The following is a 19,490-nucleotide window of genomic DNA, read 5'->3' on the forward strand; positions in this document are numbered from 1 at the left end:
TGGTCTGGGCCTCAGTTTAAGATCATTTCCTCATGGAAGAGCCCTCTGTCCCAGTGCCTGTCTCACTGGCCCCAAATCTTTATTTATGGGCCCTTATTGTTCTCTCTCATGTTAGCCTGCTTTCCTACCTGTAGAACATACAAGTGTCTGAGTTCAAATGATTGATTTTTTTAAAATGTTCTCAATATTTATAGTGCTGTTTGCTCCATCACATCATCAGTATGAAATACTTCAGAGTGAGTCATAATATACCCTTCAAGTATTTTATTGTAGTCATTCATTCATTCATTCATTTACTCAATACACATCTATACGTGTATATATCAGTGGCTCTGACTCAAAACTGTTACAAAAGCCATGACTGATGCAAAACCTCCCAGCCAATAGGAAACCAGGTTTTGAAAAAAAGCCGCATCTCTTCCCTGGTCCACCCACTCCCAAGGGTGCTAGCCAGCAGTGAAAATGCGGGCAAGACACACTAGTAAACAGGTCTGGACTCTTTGTGAATGAGGAACTCCTTCTGATAAACTAATGGCTGGTCAAACACTGACAATTAGCCACAAAAACCCTAGCATCGCCCCTCTCGCTGCTCCGAGTCAGAGGCACCAGAGCGGTGTCGCCAGCGGGGCCATCTCCAGCTCGCACAACCGGCAACTCCAAAGTCTAAGCTCTGATGCTGGGTTGTACTTTTTCTCATGGTCATCCACTCCAGGACAAGAGGTCTCTGCTTAAGCCAAAAGTATGATCCTCTTTCAGTAAGAAATGACCTCTCCATATATAACTAAAATATATGCCACAGTCTTTAATTTTTTTGAATTATAATTTTAAAAGTTTCTAATGTTAAGAAATACCTTTAATATGTTCCGTCTATCTTCGTCTCCTCAATTTTTTTTCATACTTCCACCCCTTTCCCTCTGCTTCAACAATCTAAGAAGAGCCTGCCCTTTGCTTCCATGATAATTTTTTTCTTTTAATGTGTTCCATTAACCTACTTAAATGCCCAGCAAGAGCAATCAGGGGAAATTTTCTTAAAGTGAGAGCAGGATATTCTGCTGTTGTTTCCATCTATCTTTTACCAGATGGGCGCTACGATTATGACGACTGTTCAGTGTCCACACAGTGAAAGGCCCCTTTATGATTTGCTCCCTCTTCTACTGAAGTTCAAGTTATAAGATACGGAGAACGAAGTCCATGGCCTCAGAATTGCACCTCTGGTGTCCGGGTGACTGGACTCCTCTAAAGGAGGCAGGTTCTTGGATTTCCAGCCCATTTTATGCTTAGTACCATGGCCAGGAGGCCAACGTTTTAATAAGTACACGTGAAATAACCCCATGTTTTAGAACAGTTGTGTCCCTCTGAGCCACTCTCCCCCGAAGTGACTGACCGTCATTCGTATTTCGTACTTTTCCTTGGGAAAGCCATGCCTTCCGATCTCCACTTCCTTTTCTTCTGTTCTGTTAGTCGCTCATTAGCTCTCCTCTGGCTAAGCCAACCTGCTAGGGACGTCCTGGGATTGAAGCTGCTGTGGTCTGAATGTTTGTGTTCCCCCAAATTCATATGTTGAAATCCTAACCCCCAAACGTGATATTAGAAGGTGGAGCCTTTGGAAGGTGATTATGCCATGAGGGTGGAGCCCTCCTGAGTGGGATTAGTGCCCTTATAAAAAGGAGCTCAGAGGACTCTCCCCAGCCCATTCCGCCAAGTGAGGACACATGAGGTCAGCAGTCTGCAACCTGGAAGAGGGCGCTCACTCCATCACAGTGAGACCCTGACCTCAGGCTTCCAGCCTCCAGAACCATGAGAAGTAAGTGTCTATTGCTCAGAAGCCACCCCGTCTATGGTATTTTGTTATGGTAGCCTGAACAGACTGAGACAGAAGCCTTAGCATCTATTAAAAAATACAGCAAAGATGAGAAATATGGGAGACTGGCAAGCACTAGAAAAGGGAGATTGCAGGAGTCAAATAAGACAACCTTACTCATAACCCTGCCTTATTACGGCTCTGATACTAAGATGTGGATGAAATTCATCAAGGGATACATTACCTTCAACAAGGTGAATTCTGCCCTTTTCAAAAGCAGAGCCCGGCTTAGCCTGCCAAGGGCAGTGGTTACACAACTGCGTACTCCAATGCTCTTGAAATGCAAACTTTTAAAGCAAAGAAACAATGTCTTACATAATAGATTAAGAACAAGAGCATCTGCGTGGCATGAAAGGTGGACCTGGCTTGGGTCCTTCTAGCATACTGAAGTGTATGTTGAAATCCACACCTGTGTGCATAAGAGAGAATCATTTTGTGCCTCTACCTGAAACTCTCAAAATCTGCTAGGAACAGCCATCAGCTAGGAAGCACCCGAGATACAGCTATGTTGTTTGGCACGAACTTTGATTTTTATGTTATCTCCTATCAGTGATGATGTACCAGGGAGTTTCAGAACATCACGTAAATCAAATTAGTACCCATAATATCCTACAGCCAATGGGAACTGAAGTGCAGAAAGGTTAAAAGACCAGCCACCAAGAACTCACATGGACAGATGGTCAGGCGGGTGGGTGGGTGGGTGGGTGGAGGCAGGGGAGGAAGGGAAGAAGGGAGAGATGGAGGAGGAACAAGGCTCATTTCTTTCTTAAAAACTCAAAATCTCCCTTGATAGATAAATTGCAAAAAAGACATCCCATACTTAGAGGCAGATATGAGAAAGAAAACATAATAGGCCTTTATAAGTTTGCAATTACAGAGTAAGCAATATCCCATTCTGCAAATAGTTTCCATAAACGCATTAAATAAAAAAAGAATCTTTGCTGGCTGAATGTACTGCTGAGTCAGGTCGCTTCAAAAGTTTTAATAAATCAAACTCTGGGAAGAAAACATTTTTTTCAAACATTTAAACTCACAAATTTGGACTTTAGGAGAATAATTTCACAAGCTACTACAAATCTTCTAAACTTAAGATGCCTGAGCAAAGACTACTTTACCTTGGAACTCTTCTTTGATGTGGGAATCCAGTGAAGCTTATGTTTTTCTTGTTCAAATCTGAGGGGAAAGAAATAATGTAACATTGAAATAGCTACATGATAAGTAAAAACCAAAACAAAACAAAAACAAAAAGAAAAAACTACACGAACTCCAATGGGGAAAAATGTTTCAAACTCCCTTTGAGAACATGTAATTTAAGAAAATAGAAACCATTAACCAGAAATAGGAATATTAAAAGGACAGCTTTAAGAATCAAATTCCACAACATACATCCTACACAGGCAAGTTTGTTTTTGTTTTTGGTTAACTCCATGGGTAATTAAAAAAAATTCTGATGTAGTTCAGTGCTATCATTTAAATTCATTATAGCTACAAGAATTCAAAGCAATTAAATACTGACTATTACACTAAGAAAAAAAAGGAGAAAAATATTAAACAATTTCTGTCAAGGGAACAAGAAACGTGAAAGTCATCACTGCCTGATACATTTGAGATGCTTTTCAAGATGGCATGGCAGGGGGTTATGAGAGGTTGCTGGACAGAGGTGGGACACTCCAGCTGTGTTTTTACTGCTTTCGTTAAAATCCAAGTAACTACAACACATCAAATTAGCCACTTATTTATTTATTTTTGAAGACAAGATACAGATTTATATAGAGACAGCTGGTAACAAACCCACAGAGCAAAAACACACATCCGAGTGAACTGGCTAATCAAAACCAGGCACAGACAAATTTATCACCGGCCTTGGGTAAGTAATCTGTTTTACCGCTCTTGGCATAGCAACCATTTGTCCACCAAGAAAACCACAATGAGACCACTTACACAGATTTCTTCCCCTATGCAAGTGCCTTTTCCTGTTTAATATTTGGGGGCAGAAGCTTGAGTTCAAGGAGGCACAAAATATACCAGATGCCAACGTGTCATGACCCACCAAAACACATCCTGAATCCTACAATCTGGAAATTCTGACCAACCAGAGAAATAAAACAAAACAGAAGGTATAGTGCCAACAGATCATCTAGGCTTTTCTCCTAATTACCCAAATAACTTCGTCACAGATTCAGAAAACAAGAAGTCGGTTCAGAAAACCATTCAAATATTATAGAAAATTCCTGAGTCTGAGGCCTGGATGGTTCAGATCACTTCCTAATAGTGCATTTGTGCTAGAAAACACTTTCACGTACAACGGCTGAATTTCCAATGTGACATTCAGAATAACCTGAGCGTTTCATTCTTGTTCCACCAGTGAACTGAATCAGTGATGCCACTTCAGTTCTTAAACTGAAAGCACCTATTTCCCTCTGTGCTTGAAAGGAAGCCACGAAAAAGGCAACGTTTTCATTCCAAACAGTCTCACGTGAAAATTTCATAAAGACACACTCACCACTGCCCATTGGAAATAATGCAGTAGATAAAGCATTTGGTTTAGAAAAATATTTTAGCTAAAGTGCAGCACATCCTGAAGTTTGGGCATTCCAATTTCATTTACAGTGTTTCCTACCTAAAGGCTTTGGTGATTTGGCAATATCTCTAACTTACAACAGAAACCAAAAAATCACGTTTTTCAGCAATCACAAGATAAGCTAATTTATACAGTCAATTAGCTAGTTAACCTATCCTTTGAAAAAAACCATCTAAGTAGCTGGACACAGGAGCCTGCAAGGTGAAAGACACAAGGCATTCATTATGTTATGAAATAAACACTTAAGTGCATTTTCTATTTCTCTTGCCTTACCTTTGTTTTCAGAGAACTGGAAAGCTCCCCAATAGCTAGAAATCCCTGGGCTTCTGAACATGGTTGCCTACAGAAAGTTCAGGGACAGAGCCTGCTCTCCAGCTAATTCTCAGCCAGCCCCGGCCCTCGGCCCGTCTGAGCAAAACTGGGTTGAGAGTCTCGCAGCACAGGGCTGGAGAGGCAGGCAGCGCTGTCCTTGAGGGTATAGTGAATGCAAAGCAAGACACCGCAGCCTGGAACAGCTCAAACCCCGTAATCAGATTACAAACAGAAATTAGGGCTGTGGATGCTGAAATAGACTGGATTCCAGGGAAGGGACATTTCTGATGTGACCACTTCAAAGCGATGGCCGAGTCACAGCTCCCGCTAAGGAGACAATGCTGTAAGCTAACCATCACCAGAAGGGTCCGAACAACTCCTCCCTGCCCTAAAAATAAACAAACAAACAAAAAGAAAGCTGTCCAGAGACTCTGGATGTACCAAGAAGTAGGGAAGCTGCCTAACTCTTCCCAGGCCCCTCTGAGTCTGGCTTTGGCGAAGTTAAATGAAATATTTGATCTAACACGCAGCCAGAACCCCATGGTTCAGAGTTAAGATTATGAGCAACATATGAGTGAAACTGTGGGAAAAGAAAAGGCAGATATTACTAGAGGTTCAAAAATTTTAATTTGAGACAGGAGCTCTTAACTATTCCTTATTCGACTGACCCTGTTTATTTTATTTTTTTAGAACAAGGTTAGGTTTACTACAAAAATCGAGAGGAAGGTACAGAGATTTCTCATATACTTCCTGCCCCCAAACATGCACAGTCTCCCTCGTTATCAACGTCTCCTGCCAGATGGTCCATTTGTGACCAAAGATGATTTGACACTGACACGTCATAATCATCATGGTTGACCTCAGGGTTCACTCTTGGTATCCATTCCAGGGGTTTGGACAAGTATATAATGACATGTATCCATCATTCTAGTATCACACAGAGAGTATTTTCACTGCCCTAACAATCCTCTGTGCTCTGATCTTTTCACGTCTCCATGATTTTGCCTTTTCCAGAATGTCATAGAATTGGAATCATACACTGTTGCATTATTTCCTATAATCGTTCAGCAAAAGTTCTGGCTGGAGAAGTAACTTGCTCTGGGTGGACACCTGGTTAGTGATGGAACCGTAGGATCTCAGGGAGGTGGAATCAAGGTCATGATTTGTCTCCACCCATCCCACCAGGAGGCAGAGACCCTGCATCTGTCCATATGTATGTTTAGTGCTGAACACTGGACCTGGTGCTCAGCAGGCCGGCAGTGAAGGTTTGCTGAACAACCAGAGGAAGTAATGCAATCCTCTTTTCTAAAGGCTGAAGATTGCATTCTAAAATGATCTGCGTTGATTTTATATCCTGCTTTCCAACCAGACTGATTTACACTGATTCCTACAGTATAAATGAACTTAACTTGGAAAGGAAGACTTACGGGCCAAATTAACTCCAGCCCAGCAGCACGGTGTATCAGCACTGGCTGCCGCCTGGGTCGGCCGTGACCGTGGGCGTTTTCTCTGTACTGCGATGACTCCGATTCTTATAAAGTTGGGGTGAAAGATGGCAAATAGGGCAGCTTGAAAAAACCCCAGCAAGGGACCACAGAAGCTCTGTGGGTAACTGGAGTGGAAACTTTATTGTCAGTTCATGGCTAACGAGGAACAAGAAGGCAAAAGGAGCTGTTGGAAGAGGAGGAAGAGGAGGAAACTTTGGAAGCAACCAATTCTGAAAATGGATAATTAGATGGGATGGAATAAGGTTGATGTTTATAAAGAATCCTTTGTAAAGAATTTAGTTTATAAGACATAGTATCGACATTCTGAAAAACTACTCTTCTTCTAGAATTCTCAATTCAAACTATCCTAAGTGAATCTAAAGGTTTCTTTTGAATTATAATTATGTAATAACTTTAGTTTAAATTTTTCAAATGAGATTCCAGCACAGAATAAAAAGAACTCGGAAATTCTCTTTAGGTTGGTACTGGGATTTTCCTAGAATTACTTCCCTCACCTAACTGGATCAGCTAGGAGCCAAAGCAAACAGATTTACATATGGCTTAACTGTTGAAAAGAAAAAGCACAAAATTTTTTATTAAACTATGGGTATGCATATAAGACTAAGAAGAAATCTATATTCTACATCGGTAAAAAGGAAATATGAAAATTTTTCATTTCCTCTCCAAAAATTAAAAAAAATAATAATTCATAATAATAAAATAATTATATACTCAATTAGATGTTATTACATAATTTATAATAACTATTATATAAATTATTATAATTTGATAAGTATGATTATTTTAGGCTGGCTCATTCACACAGGGAGCTACAAAATAGGCAAACATTTCCTCACATCATTCTGTAGGTTAACATATTTTTTTCATCTGCAGAGACAATTGTACGTTGTGATTTTCTTAAATTTCTGAGAGATGATATTTAATTTAAAACCACGATGGTACTGTATCCCTTTCCAAAACATCCCTTAACCACCAGCTTGGCACTGGTCGTGCACACTTTGTCTACTTTGAAACATTCTAAATGTTTTCCCATTAAAAATATATACATATATATTTTCCATTTGCAAAGCACTATAATATTCAATACTCAGAAGCAATGTTTATGGAAGTCAAATATTTTCTTGGCTGTTTCTAAAGTTTTAATCTTGAAATGAGAAAGAAATACAGCCAATGCTGAAGTGTCCAGTAGACGGTCATGGGAAAAGGCTTCAGCACAAGGGGTGTGATGTGTGAATGGGAGGGAGGGGGGGGTCGCTGTCACAGGCATGGATGCATCACGTCACGATGAGTGGGTGGTGGCTGGAGGGGCGCCGATGACCAAGATGGGTCTATGAATGGGCCACTGAGATGCCGACACCCCCGAGCCGAATCATGAAGACAACTGAGTCAGGCCTTGATTGATCCCCAAATCTCGGACTTGGGGGAAACTGGAGCTACAGGGGTCTTTCTAATCACATGGACACAAAAGGGCCAGGGCCACGGCTGTAAACTTGTCCTAGATGGAGGTCACAGGGTCTCCCAACCCAATAGCCCATATTCGCTTAATTGAAAAAAGACGAGTCTGACCCCAGGAGGAGGGGACAAGCCAGCTGCTAGTTGCTTTTGACAAACCTCTTATGAGTTCTTGGTCTGATTTTGGTGCCAGTGATGTTCTTCAAGACCAAGGCTGACCCCAGACATGAGTAACTAGGGCAGATCTGAGACCTCGGACAGAGACAGAAGTCAGTGGGCCTGGTCGGGGGGTGGGTGCCATAAAGAAGTAAGCCACTGAGTACTGCGAGTGCTCCCTCCCAGGGCCCCCACCTCGCTGCACAAGGACAAGGGGAGGGTGTTACCAGTGACGCTGATGAGTGTATGACTTGGTAATCAATTTCTGGAAACGTATGCAAAGAAATTATTATGAATGAGAACAAGAATGTTTACCAAAGCGGTGTTTATAAATGTATAGAACTGGAACTGGTCCATGTGGGGTACGGGCAGAAGGATGGGCACACGACACAAGGAAATCAGCTTTGAAACTCAGCTGGCGACTTGGAAACCTTCTCATGACCTGTTGTGTTAGAGACACACACACCTCTTATCCAAAGACAACAAACAGACCAAAACATTAATCTCACAACTCAGAGAACTCTGTTCACGCTCCCCCTCTACTTCCAGTGTTTCCACACTGGGCGTGAATTACTCCTATAATTATCAAAACAATTAAGTACAAATAAAGATGAAGGTAACAAGTCCTTCTCAAATCTAAAGACTTAGGTTTGGCCCAAAACAACCAGGAGAAAACCATGACTGGAGGTGTGCCCATGGGCCTATGGTTCAACGCCAACCTGCCCATTTCTTCTGAGCAGATGGGATGCACCTCTTGTCTAGAAGCAGAGCAGTTGGCCCAGAGAATTGCCAAAATCCTTAATAACAAACACAGCCCTTCTCAAGCTCCACCCCAGGTGGGCCCTGAGCATGAGGAAGGGTCTGGATCAGCTCCCCCAGCCGCCAGCCCTCCATCCACCTGTGAAGGCCCCTTTATAGAGTCCTTTCTCCTGCAGGACTTTTCTTTTGCCCATTGAACTTTTCCTGATCGAAAACCTTCACTGTCTCCTGGCTAAAGGATTTTATGAAAACTTGAGGGGCGACACCTGAACACTTCTGGATGCATCCCTGGCACAGTGTCTGGTTCAAGACAAGGACCGGTAAATAGCGGATGAAAGAACGAATGAGCGAATGAAAGGATGAATGAAGCAAGTAGGCAGGCAGGCAGTGGAATCACTTCTGTTCTTCCTCATTCTTAGATTCGGTCCCATTCCCAGCCAACTCTATTTCTTAAGTAGGTGCATAAAGGAATAGTGGGACCCCCCCTTCCCCGAGGCTCCCACTAAAGGCGTCTTGTCTTTCCTAAAATGGGAGGCAGTGACGGGGAGCTTTCCTATTTGCGTGTGGGGAGAAACGGGAAGGAAAAGTCAAAGACTCGCCAGGGACGCCGTGTCATGGGGAAAACCAGGGAGGTGACTCCTGCTGTCCAGCTGTGGGCGATGTAGCCACGGGTCCGGGTAAGAAGCGTCACCTCCTACACTGCGATGGTCAAAAAATAAGGCGTCGGGTGACAAAGGAGCAGGTGTCAAACCCTCAGGGAACGTGCGGCCATGGCACAGCTGGGACTCCAGGTCGCATGTGGGTTAGATGGAGGAGCCGCCACCCTGTTGGCGGTCTTGGCTGATAACATTCCTGCATCCCCGCAAGGTGAGGGGCAGTAGTCCTCTGGGGGTTGTCACTATGGCAGAGCAAATGGAAACAAAGCCAACAAAGAGGGAAAGAACCAAAGACCCCAACTGGCGACTAGCCTTTTTCTCCCATACCCGGCATGATGTGGAGACAGACACAGGACGGGGGGGCGGGTGTGGGACACAGCCCCGGGGCGGGTGCAGCGCTCAGTGCTCTGGGCATTAGACTCACTCTGTCCTCTCCAGGAGGCCCTCCTGTATCCCCACCTGCAGAGGAGAAAACTGAGATACGGTGTGATCTGGGATAAATACTCAGGACTAAACTGACCGCTTACAGTGCATCTCCAAAGCAAACCAGCCATTCCCTGGGGCAGCCAAAATACAATCAAAGAGGGAACTAGGAAAGGAGGGTGGTGACTCAGAGAGAGAACGAGGGGGAAGGACTCTGAAGACCACAGCGCATTGTTGAATCCACACGCGCATCTATGTACTGGAAAGAGACTCAGGTGCAGGACACTCACCTGCCCCGGCGCCTGCCCTCACCCTGCCCTTCTCACTGGGCTCCCTAAACAGCACCAGGAGCCGCCCAGCCAGCGGGACAGGGGGCCAACATGTAAGGCCACATGGAGAAGTGGTGAGCGCCAGTTATCTGAACACACACCGTCATGAGCTCCTGGTGCATTTCTAAAGTGAAGGGCCACAGGATGACTTCCACAAAATCTCCTCCAGGCTGCTGGAGTCGAGGACTGGGCTGACATTCCAAAGTGAAAGATATATTTTTACAGCCTCGTGGAGTATTTTGTATGCTAGCAGCAGCTGTAAATGTAATTCCCATTTTTTTTTTTTTTGGTGGATTTTATTTATGTGTGTAGACTCTTAATCTGGGCAGAACTGCCTGACATGAGGTAATCCCATCAGTGGGAAGGCCATTTCGTCCCCCCGATTTCCCTTTTATCACATTCTGGTTAGTCATCTATTCCACATTCCGCGTTGGAGTGTCACTCTCCTCCCGTGTGTATTGTGAAATACTCTGCAGCGTTTGGTTAGTGGTAATATTTAGGGCAAGTCTGCAAATAAAATTTGGTGTTATATGATTATGTAAGGTAATTTAAAACAGGCCACAGATGCAGAGAGGAAAGACGAAGTACTTTCAACAATAAGAAATATTACTGCTCACAGATATTTCTTTATCAGATGTGTTGAAAGAACCACGCCAATCTCATGATCTTCAAGAATTTTTTTTTAAAGGAAAGGCATATTGCAATCCCCTAAAAGACTTCTTCATGCTTTTTTAAATTAAATGTTCAAACAAGGAATGTTAACATTTCTTGTGAAAATTTAATCATTTTAACTTCTGGCAGATTTTGAATCTATAGCTAATAATTTTGGGGGAAAACGATCCAAGGGGCTTAGAGGAAGAGAGAGGATGGCCAACTGTTTCTCAGAGCAAGAAACAAAAAGACAAAGGTCAGTTTTGCGTTTAAAAGAGGCACTGAAATATACATACAATGGAATACTACTCAGTCTTAAAAAATGAAATTCCGAATCATGCCATGAATATGTCACAGATAAACCTTGAAGTTATGATGTTCAGTGAAATCACACACAAAAGGACAAACACTCCATGATCCCACACACAAGAGGCAAGGAGAACTGTCACATTCACAGAGACAGGAAGGAGATTGGTGACTACCAGGGACCAGAGAGAAGGGACAATGGGGGTTCCAGCTGAACAGATCAGAGTTTCAGCTCGGGAAGATCAAAAGTTCTGGACATGATGGTAGTGACGGCTGCACAACACTGGGAACGTACTTAATGCCACTGAGCTGTGCACTTAAAATGGTTACAGTGGGAAAAGGAAACAGTCCCCCAAATCCAGGAAGCGCAGAGAGTCCCACACAGGATTAACCCAAAGAGGGGCATGCTGAGGCATGCGGTAATCAAACTGACAAAAATTGAAGGAGAAAATATTAAAAGCAACAAAAGAAAAGCAACAAATAACACAGAAGGGAGCTCCCATAAGCTGATTTTTCAGGAGAAACTCTGCCAGACAGAAGGGAGCGGCACGATATATTTAAAATGAGGAAAGGGAAAAACTTACAACCAAGAATACTCTGCCCAGCCAGGCTGTCGTTCAGACTTGATGGAGAAATCAAAAGCTTCACAGACTAACAAAAGCTAAAAGAATTCAGCACCACCAAACCAGCTTTACAGCAAATGCTAAAGGAAATTCACTAGGTAGAAAAGAAAAGGCCACAGCTAGAAACAAGAAAATCACGAAACGGGAAAGCTCACAGTAAAGGCAGACACACAGTAAAGGCAGGAAGCCATCCACACGCAAACTAACAGGGAAGTTAAAAGCAAAAAGCAGTAAAAATTATCTGTCACCAAATAAGCAGTTAAAAGATACACAAAACAATGAGATGGAAAATATGGTAAAATGGTCAGTGGTCACATTTATGTTACGTATATTTTACTGCAATTAAAAAAAATGGACACCGTAGGTAAAGCACAGACAGACACAAAGTGCAGGCAGATGCTGGGCTTCCAGAGCACACGTCTCCTGAGGGACAGGGGACCAGAGATGGATGCTGACTGCACGTGGCCCTGCACTCCCTCCAGGTCTAGGAGATGCCAAGAATGGTTGTGACTCAACCAGAGAACCAGCACAAGCAATGATTTGATGAATAAATATATACTCATGTGTTTACTGAGTAAAATCTGAAGCTGCATCCTACTGCATCCTAAGATGCAGAACGCCCCTTCTTCAGAGCTGCAGGGGCCCAAGCCCCCTCACTGGGGGGGGACCCGCTCACTGGGGAAGAGGGCTGACACTGTTACAGCTGCCCGGGGTGGGTCGGAGTGCTCTGGTCACTGAATCCCCACTAGCTGATGGTTTCCACATGACCAGACAGCTAAGAAATACTGACTTATCAGCGATGAGAACTTTTTATGAGTCTAAACATCCAGGTGGCAGACAAGGACACATGTAAAGTCACCACTGATACCCGACTCATGACTGCTCCGGAGTTACACCTGTGTGACTCGAAGGACAGAGCCCTGAGTCAAATAATTTCGGAGCCTCCTCGTCCTCAGGAGGGTATCTTTTTTCATTTGTTTGTTTTCTTTTTGAGGGGGGAGGTAATTAAGTTTATTTAGTTATTTTAACAGAGGTATCAGGGACTGAACCCAGGACCTTGTGCCTGCTAAGCACGTGCTCTGCCACTGAGCTCTAACCTCCTCCCCACCCCCAGGAGGGCATCTTAATACAAACACCAACAGTGGCTGCTCAACAATAATCAGTGTGAAAACTCAAGAAAAGTTCAGCAACCTGCCATTCTCAGTGTCTCTTAACGTTTCCCAAAGGTGATGGTGCCCGGTACCCACGAGACCTTGCAGGTCCCGATGCACCTGCTGGTAGACTGGAGGGAGAGGGGCTGTCAGTGAGACTTGACTGTTCATGGTGGTTTTTCCCAGGGGCAAGAATCACCAGGAAAACAGGCCCCGAGCTCACACACAGAGTGGCAACGGAAGGTTACGTCTACGAAGTCAAAGATGAAGAAAACTACTCTGCTCGCAGAAATGACGAAAGACATGTTTACATGCAGGAGTCAGTTGAAGATCGTATAAAAGGCAAGTGGTATCAAACGCTGGTGCCCCTGAGTCACGTGGGGATGCTTGTTAGAAATGAAAGTCGCCCCAGCCCCAGGGGATCGCGATGTGCTCCCAAGGTTGAAAACCACTAGGACAAGCCATTCAAGCTATTACGTCCAGGAAGAAGCAGGGAGACAGAATCAGATGGATGAGGCTGAGGTGGGGAGGCTTCTAGAAGGTGACTGGGAGTCTCACTGTGACGGGCGGGGAGCGGGCTGGACACGCCAGGAGGAAGAGGAGACATGGGCAGGAGAGATGGGATGAGAATCGTGCTTAAAGGAGCTTCAGTGGGGTCCCTGCTCAGAAGGAAGGCACAGGGGCCAAACCAGGCCATCAGAGGTGGGGAGGGGGTGATGGAGGGCCTCCCAGACAAGGAGAGTCACCTGCTGTGAAGAAACACTGGAGCCGGTCCTGACACCCAAGTAGAAATAAAGAATGTCAGGTTCTCGTCGCACCCAGACACCAGGCTACATGCTCTTCAGCTGGTGAGAGGATAAACATTCTTAAGGACAGAGAGGTCCCGGCTGCCAGCTCCTAACACGTGGCCCGTATACCTCCTAGCATTTCAACCTCTGAAGTGGGACCGCAGACAGGCAGATGAAAAAGCTTCTGAAAGCCACCTTTATTTGGATAAAGATACTCGTGACAATGATCCCTCCACAAGCTGGCCGGTGGCTGCCCATGGTGCTGCTGGGGCTTGGTCTCCGTTAGACGTGACCAGCCAGCCTTCACGTCACCGCCACTTGAAGCCAGCGAGACAGAGGTACATCACAGAGGGGATCCAGGGTCGAGAGCAAGATGTAAAGTGGACGTTGATCTTTTTTTTTCATTATCTGCATCACCTTTCCAGTTAGAGGCTCAGCCAGCTACCTGAACCCAACACGTAAAACACAGACGTCAAAGATTTATCCCCACCCAGTGCTGGCCCGAATCTCTCCTGCCTCCCACAGAACATTCACTCCATCTCCAGAACCTGTCACTTCTTTTTGCACAGGATTCACTAGAGGTCAGGGCATCAGTAGGCTGAGTCAGTTCCTGCCCTCAGTGCATTCGCCGTCCGGAAGGAAAATCATCTAGTAAGTCGGGGGCGGATTTTTGTACACAGTGCCAAGGTCCTTCTCCATCCATTATCTCTGACTCTTTGGGGTTTCCCTGCTTCTTCCATTATCCCTATCAACTTCGTGGATTTGTCTTCCCACTTGTGACACATTCTTCCTGGGTCTAATGAGAGGAAGTTCCCAGGTTGGAGCTTTAGACCAACCGAGAGCACAAGAGAGTTGAAGCAGACGTTGCGGGGTTACTACCGAGACTCACTTCCTAGAAAGAGACCTGACGGGACCTCCTTCCTCCTCTTGTCTTCAAATCACCTGATGATACGAGCGTCTCACCTGGAACAGCCCGTGCAGAAATGCGTGAAAACTGCAGGGCCCCAGATGAACGGAAATGGCCATGATTTTTACATTCACGTTGATTTGGAGTGAAATATTCATTGTTGCCCCACTGTAGCTAATCACTTATTGAAGTCATTAAGGAATAATCAAACACAGTCGATTAAAACAGTATAAAGCATTTGAGTCCATGATTAAGTAGTTTTCCTCGCCTTTAAAAAAGGCAAAACTTCGACTTTCCAAGAACAGTGACTATTCCTTAAAATCAAATAATCATTAATCATTAAAGCTATAGACATATATTTTGGGGGGAGAGTGTAGCTCAGGGGTCGAGTGCATGCCTAGCATGCACAAGGTCCTGAGTTCAACCCCCAGTACCTCCATTAAATAAATCAATCTAATTATCTCCCTCCCCCCTCCAAATAAATAAACAAAATTAATAAAGCCATAGACACATATTTTAAAATCAAATTGGAAAACTCAACTTGCCCACCTGTTAGAATTCTACCGTCCTCATTCAAGAAAACTAGGATGCAAAAGATCCAAACAAATAGCCTTGGAATGTACAATGTGCTAGGCTTTTGCAGCTCCTAATTGAAAGCCTCCAAGTTCATCTTTTTCTCTTTAAAACTGGAAGAGTAATCACTTTTCCCTTGGCCGACAAGCTTTGCACTAAGTCTCAGGGTCTTATAACGTCCCACTGAAGCTTGACACCAAGCTAACAGGTCCCTTTTTGTGGACATCAGATGTTCATACATTAGGGGCAAGTATCTCAAAGCCACAGCCCATGACTTGGGTGTCAATCAGCTAAGCAGTCCACAGAGGTGGAAAGAGATGCTTCAAACAGGAAAAGAAAAAGAAAAAGAAAAAGAAAAAGAAAAAGAAAAAGAAAAAGGAAAAGAAAAAGAAAAAGAAAAGGATTGCTTTAACCAGAGGGGAAAAGTGAATTTTCCCTTTCCTGGAATGACAAGAAGCAGATGTAAGTCAATTAAGGACAACAACAGGGTGGAAAGAGAGCCTGGCCAGCAGCATCTCGGTGCCCTCCCCCCTGGTGGTGAGAGTTCACATACAGGTGTCTAATCCAGCCTCAGGAGCAGGAGCCGTCTCTGTTCACAGAGGCAGCCAGTGAGCTTTGCTACACAGGATTTCTGGAGGGCATCACCTGGGCATGCAGTAGGCTGTCCAGTGCCCGCAGTAGGCTGTCCAGTGCCCGCAGCAGGTGCAGCATGAGAAGGAAGCCACTCAGACGAGAGACGTGAACTTGAATCCTCGTCTGGTGGCTGTCACATCATCAATCCCAGCCCCTCTCCTCTGCTCTGTGTCTGCAGAGTGCCTCTGCTCACTGTCTCAAGTGTGGCTCTGGTTCAGAGCTATGACGGCTTAAATTCAAGAACGTGAGACGTCTGAACACAAATTTCAGGATAGAAAAGCACCATCTCTCCTAGTTTCTAGCTACTGCAAGGTTTGGGAAAAAATGCAAAAGGAGAAGTTGGATTCAGCCTAAAATGTTCAATCAAGTTGATATTTCCCTTGGATGCTAAGCAGTGACTATTATCCACCCACGCTCACTAGACATTATTGTTGAAGGGAGCAGAGGGAATGTAACGAATGTGATTTGAGGAGAGAAATTCACAAGGAGAGGTCATTTCAGCCCAACATTGCATTTTATAGGGAACAATGGAAGTGAATTGTCCAAGGTCACATGCCCACTTGTGACAGCCTAGAACCCGGGTCTCCTGGCTCCTAGGATGCTGCTCTCTGTGCTGTACCACCTTCCTGCCCAGTGACAGTGTTCCTCAGGCAGGACCTCCCCCCAGAAAGACTTTACTATAAAACACGGTAAAAATTCTAAGAGTCTCAGATAAAGAAGTCGCAGTATACACACAATGGAATACTACTCAGCCATAAAAAAGAATAATGCCATTTGCAGCAACATGGATGGACCTGGAGATCGTCATTCTCACTGAAGTAAGCCAGGAAGAGAAAGAAAAATACCATAGGATATCACTTATATTTGGAACTAGGGGAAAAAAAGACACAAATGAATTTATTTAAAAAACAGAAATAGACTCACAGACATAGAAAACAAACTTATGGTTACTGGGGGCACAGGGGGTGGTGGAAGGATAACCTGGGAGTTCAAGATTTGCAGACGTTGACTACTATATATAAAATGAACAAGTTTCTACCCCATAGCCCAGGGAACTATATTCAATATCTCATAGTAACCTATAATAAAAAAGGATATGAAAAAATACATGTATGTACATGTATGACTGAAACATTATGCTGTCCACTGGAAACTGATACAACATTGTAAACTGACTATACTTCAATTAAAAAAAAAAAACAAAACAGTTTAAAAAAAATTCTGTCTCCAAAACATCATGGGCTAAAAGGAAACAGTTAAACATCTCCTGATTAAGTCTGAGTTTTGGAGGGTAAGTCCCGATACAGGACTTGACAGTACAAACAAAACAGTACGTAGAAAATGCACGGTGCCCCTCTGTCCTTTGGAAAGTCACCTCCTGTTTTCCATCCAGACAATCGAGAGTGTCTGCTAAGAAGCGCCCGTATTCGGTCATCTCTGCGCACCAGGACTGACTGAGCGGTACTAGGCCAAGTCCCCAGGGTGGCTCCAGGCTCCTCGCAGGATGCAAGCCCACTGCCGCCGGCTCTGCCAGCCTGTCCCCAGGCGCCAGCCCTCGGCCGGCTGGCCTGCCTAATAAGGCAATGTGCGAGCTGGCTGGCTGGCTGGCTTACAGGTCACCTACTGTTCACCACCATGCAAACCCTGGGCTCGAAGCACAGCCAGAGCCTACCTTTTGGCAGACAAAGAGCTACCCTTTGCCAAAGCTCTTAAAAGGCTGCACAGTTGGTCCATTTACATAACAAGGGAGACGGGGCTGCAGAGCCAGCCCAGACCAGCTTTCTGGGCAAAAGGCATTTAACTTCAGCTGTGGCCTGGAGCAAGGGAGACCTTACAAGTGCAACTTCTTTGCTTCTGCCTCCGGCGCCCCCTTGCAGGCTCCATCTGAGACTGCACACCATAGGTCTTACTCCTGACTCCCCCAGGTGCCCCGACTTCAAAAATACCAACTGATGGTCTCCAAAGAGACTGCACATCCTGGGTGCTTAAAGAGGAGTCCCCGCGTCAGGTGCAGGAGCAACCCTTAGCATTCCAGAAAATAAACTTCTGTATTTTCAAATAAGGCGGCTGAGCTGTTGGCCAAACCGCACCTGAATACAAACACCCTCAATTTCTAATTCTGTTAAGGTCTGGGCTCCTTGGACTCCTAAGCGTCCAAGGAGGAGACTCTGTGGCGATTAATCGCCACACAGTCATCAGGCCACCAACTTCCTTTTGCTTTTAGCTGTCAGATCCTGCCATTCAGAAGGCATTCCAGCCACCAGTTCACCCAAACTGGATGTGTCCCGATGGTGTTTTGAACCTACCAGCATTTTGAGTTTCACCAGTGGACCAGCAATGCTGAACAAGAGCAAGATGAGGAAGCGTCCAGAGCAGGAAAGAGCAAACCTGGAGGACAGGGCTCCCCAGACCACTGGTCCACAAGTGACGGCAGACAGACAGCCGAGACGGGGACTGACCACGGCAAACGCAACTCATCCGATCGCTTCATCCTCCCCCCGCCACTGTCCCCTTGTGCCAGTGTCCAATGTTAACTTTTTCCATATAAACATATGGTTCCTTTAGAATGTCTCAGACTGGATAGCTGCATGTAAATTGATGAAGTCAGAACACTCCCTCACACCATACACAAAAAGAAACTCAACTCGGCTTAAAGACTTAAACATAAGACATGACACCATAAATCTCCTAGAAGACATAGACAAAACAGTCCGACATAAATCACAGCAATGTTCTCCTAGGGCAGTCTCCCAAGGCAATAGCAATAAAAGCAAAAATAAACAAGTGGGACCTAATTAAACTTACAAGCTTTTGCACAGAGAAGAAAACCATAAATAAAACGGGAAAAACCTATGGAATGGTAGAAAGTCTTTGCAAACAACGTGGCTGACAAGAGCTTAACATCCAGAATATACAAACAGTTCATAAAACAAAACCCAAACAACTCAGTCAAAAAATGGGCAGAAGACCTAAATAGACATTTCTCCAGTGAGGACATCCAGATGGCCAACAGGCACATGAAAAGATGCTCAGTATCGCTAATTATCAGAGAAATGCAAATCAAAACAACCTTGAGGTGTCACTTTATATGGGTCAGAATGGCCAACATTCAAAAGTCCATGAATGATAAAGGCTGTAGAGGGTGCCGAGAAAAGGGAGCCCTCCTATGCTGTTGGTGAGAATGTAATTTGGTGCGGCTGTTATGGAAAGCAGTGAGGAGATCCTGCAAAAAGCTTAAAATTGACTTACTATAGAATGACTTAGAGCCCCAGTGAGCACAGGACAGCCATCCTTTGCTTCTTAGAGGAAAGGAGAGTCATGAAACGAGAGGCATGAAAAATGGAGGCCAAGTCAACGCTGCCATGTTGGGGGAGGTAAATGTCACACTTTTTACAAATCCAGCGTTGACCTATTCAGTCCCTTCGGAATTCTCTAACAGAAATATTCAGGGATTCCTGTCTAGATATTCACGGCAAGAAGCAAGAGGGAGAGAAATAGGACACTTAAAGCCGAAAGCTTGTCCTTCAGCTCGTTGGAGAAGGCTGCAAAGCGGAGTTTAGAAAAGGACCATCTTGGTGATTAACAGACACACATTGCTGTGTATAAACTAGATAAACAACAGTGACCTACTGCACAGCACAGGGAGGCATATTCAATTTCTTATAATAACCTATAATGGAAAAGAATTTGAAAAGAAAATACATATGTATGTATATGAATAACTGAATCACTTTGCTGTGCACCTGAAACTGACATTGTAAATCAACTACACTTCAATAAAACTTTTTTTAAAAAAAGAAAAGGCCACCAACCCCCACATG

General features: G+C 44.5%; 1 protein-coding gene across 22 annotated transcripts in view; it reads right to left on the reverse strand.

Moving 5' to 3' along the window:
• Positions 1–19,490, reverse strand: part of SVIL (supervillin) — a 214,933-nt gene that overhangs the window by 87,594 nt on the left and 107,849 nt on the right. For all 22 annotated transcript variants that reach the window (XM_074358438.1, XM_074358441.1, XM_045519224.2 and 19 more), the window contains one exon: positions 2,977–3,034. Coding sequence is in view for 13 of the 22 variants with exons in the window: in XM_045519199.2 (XP_045375155.2) it covers positions 2,977–3,034 (58 nt within the window). In the remaining 9 variants the exon portion in view is untranslated. The remainder of the gene's footprint in view (positions 1–2,976; positions 3,035–19,490) is intronic.

This window comes from Camelus bactrianus, chromosome 35, assembly GCF_048773025.1.
Source record: "Camelus bactrianus isolate YW-2024 breed Bactrian camel chromosome 35, ASM4877302v1, whole genome shotgun sequence".
Classification (NCBI taxonomy): domain Eukaryota; kingdom Metazoa; phylum Chordata; class Mammalia; order Artiodactyla; family Camelidae; genus Camelus; species Camelus bactrianus.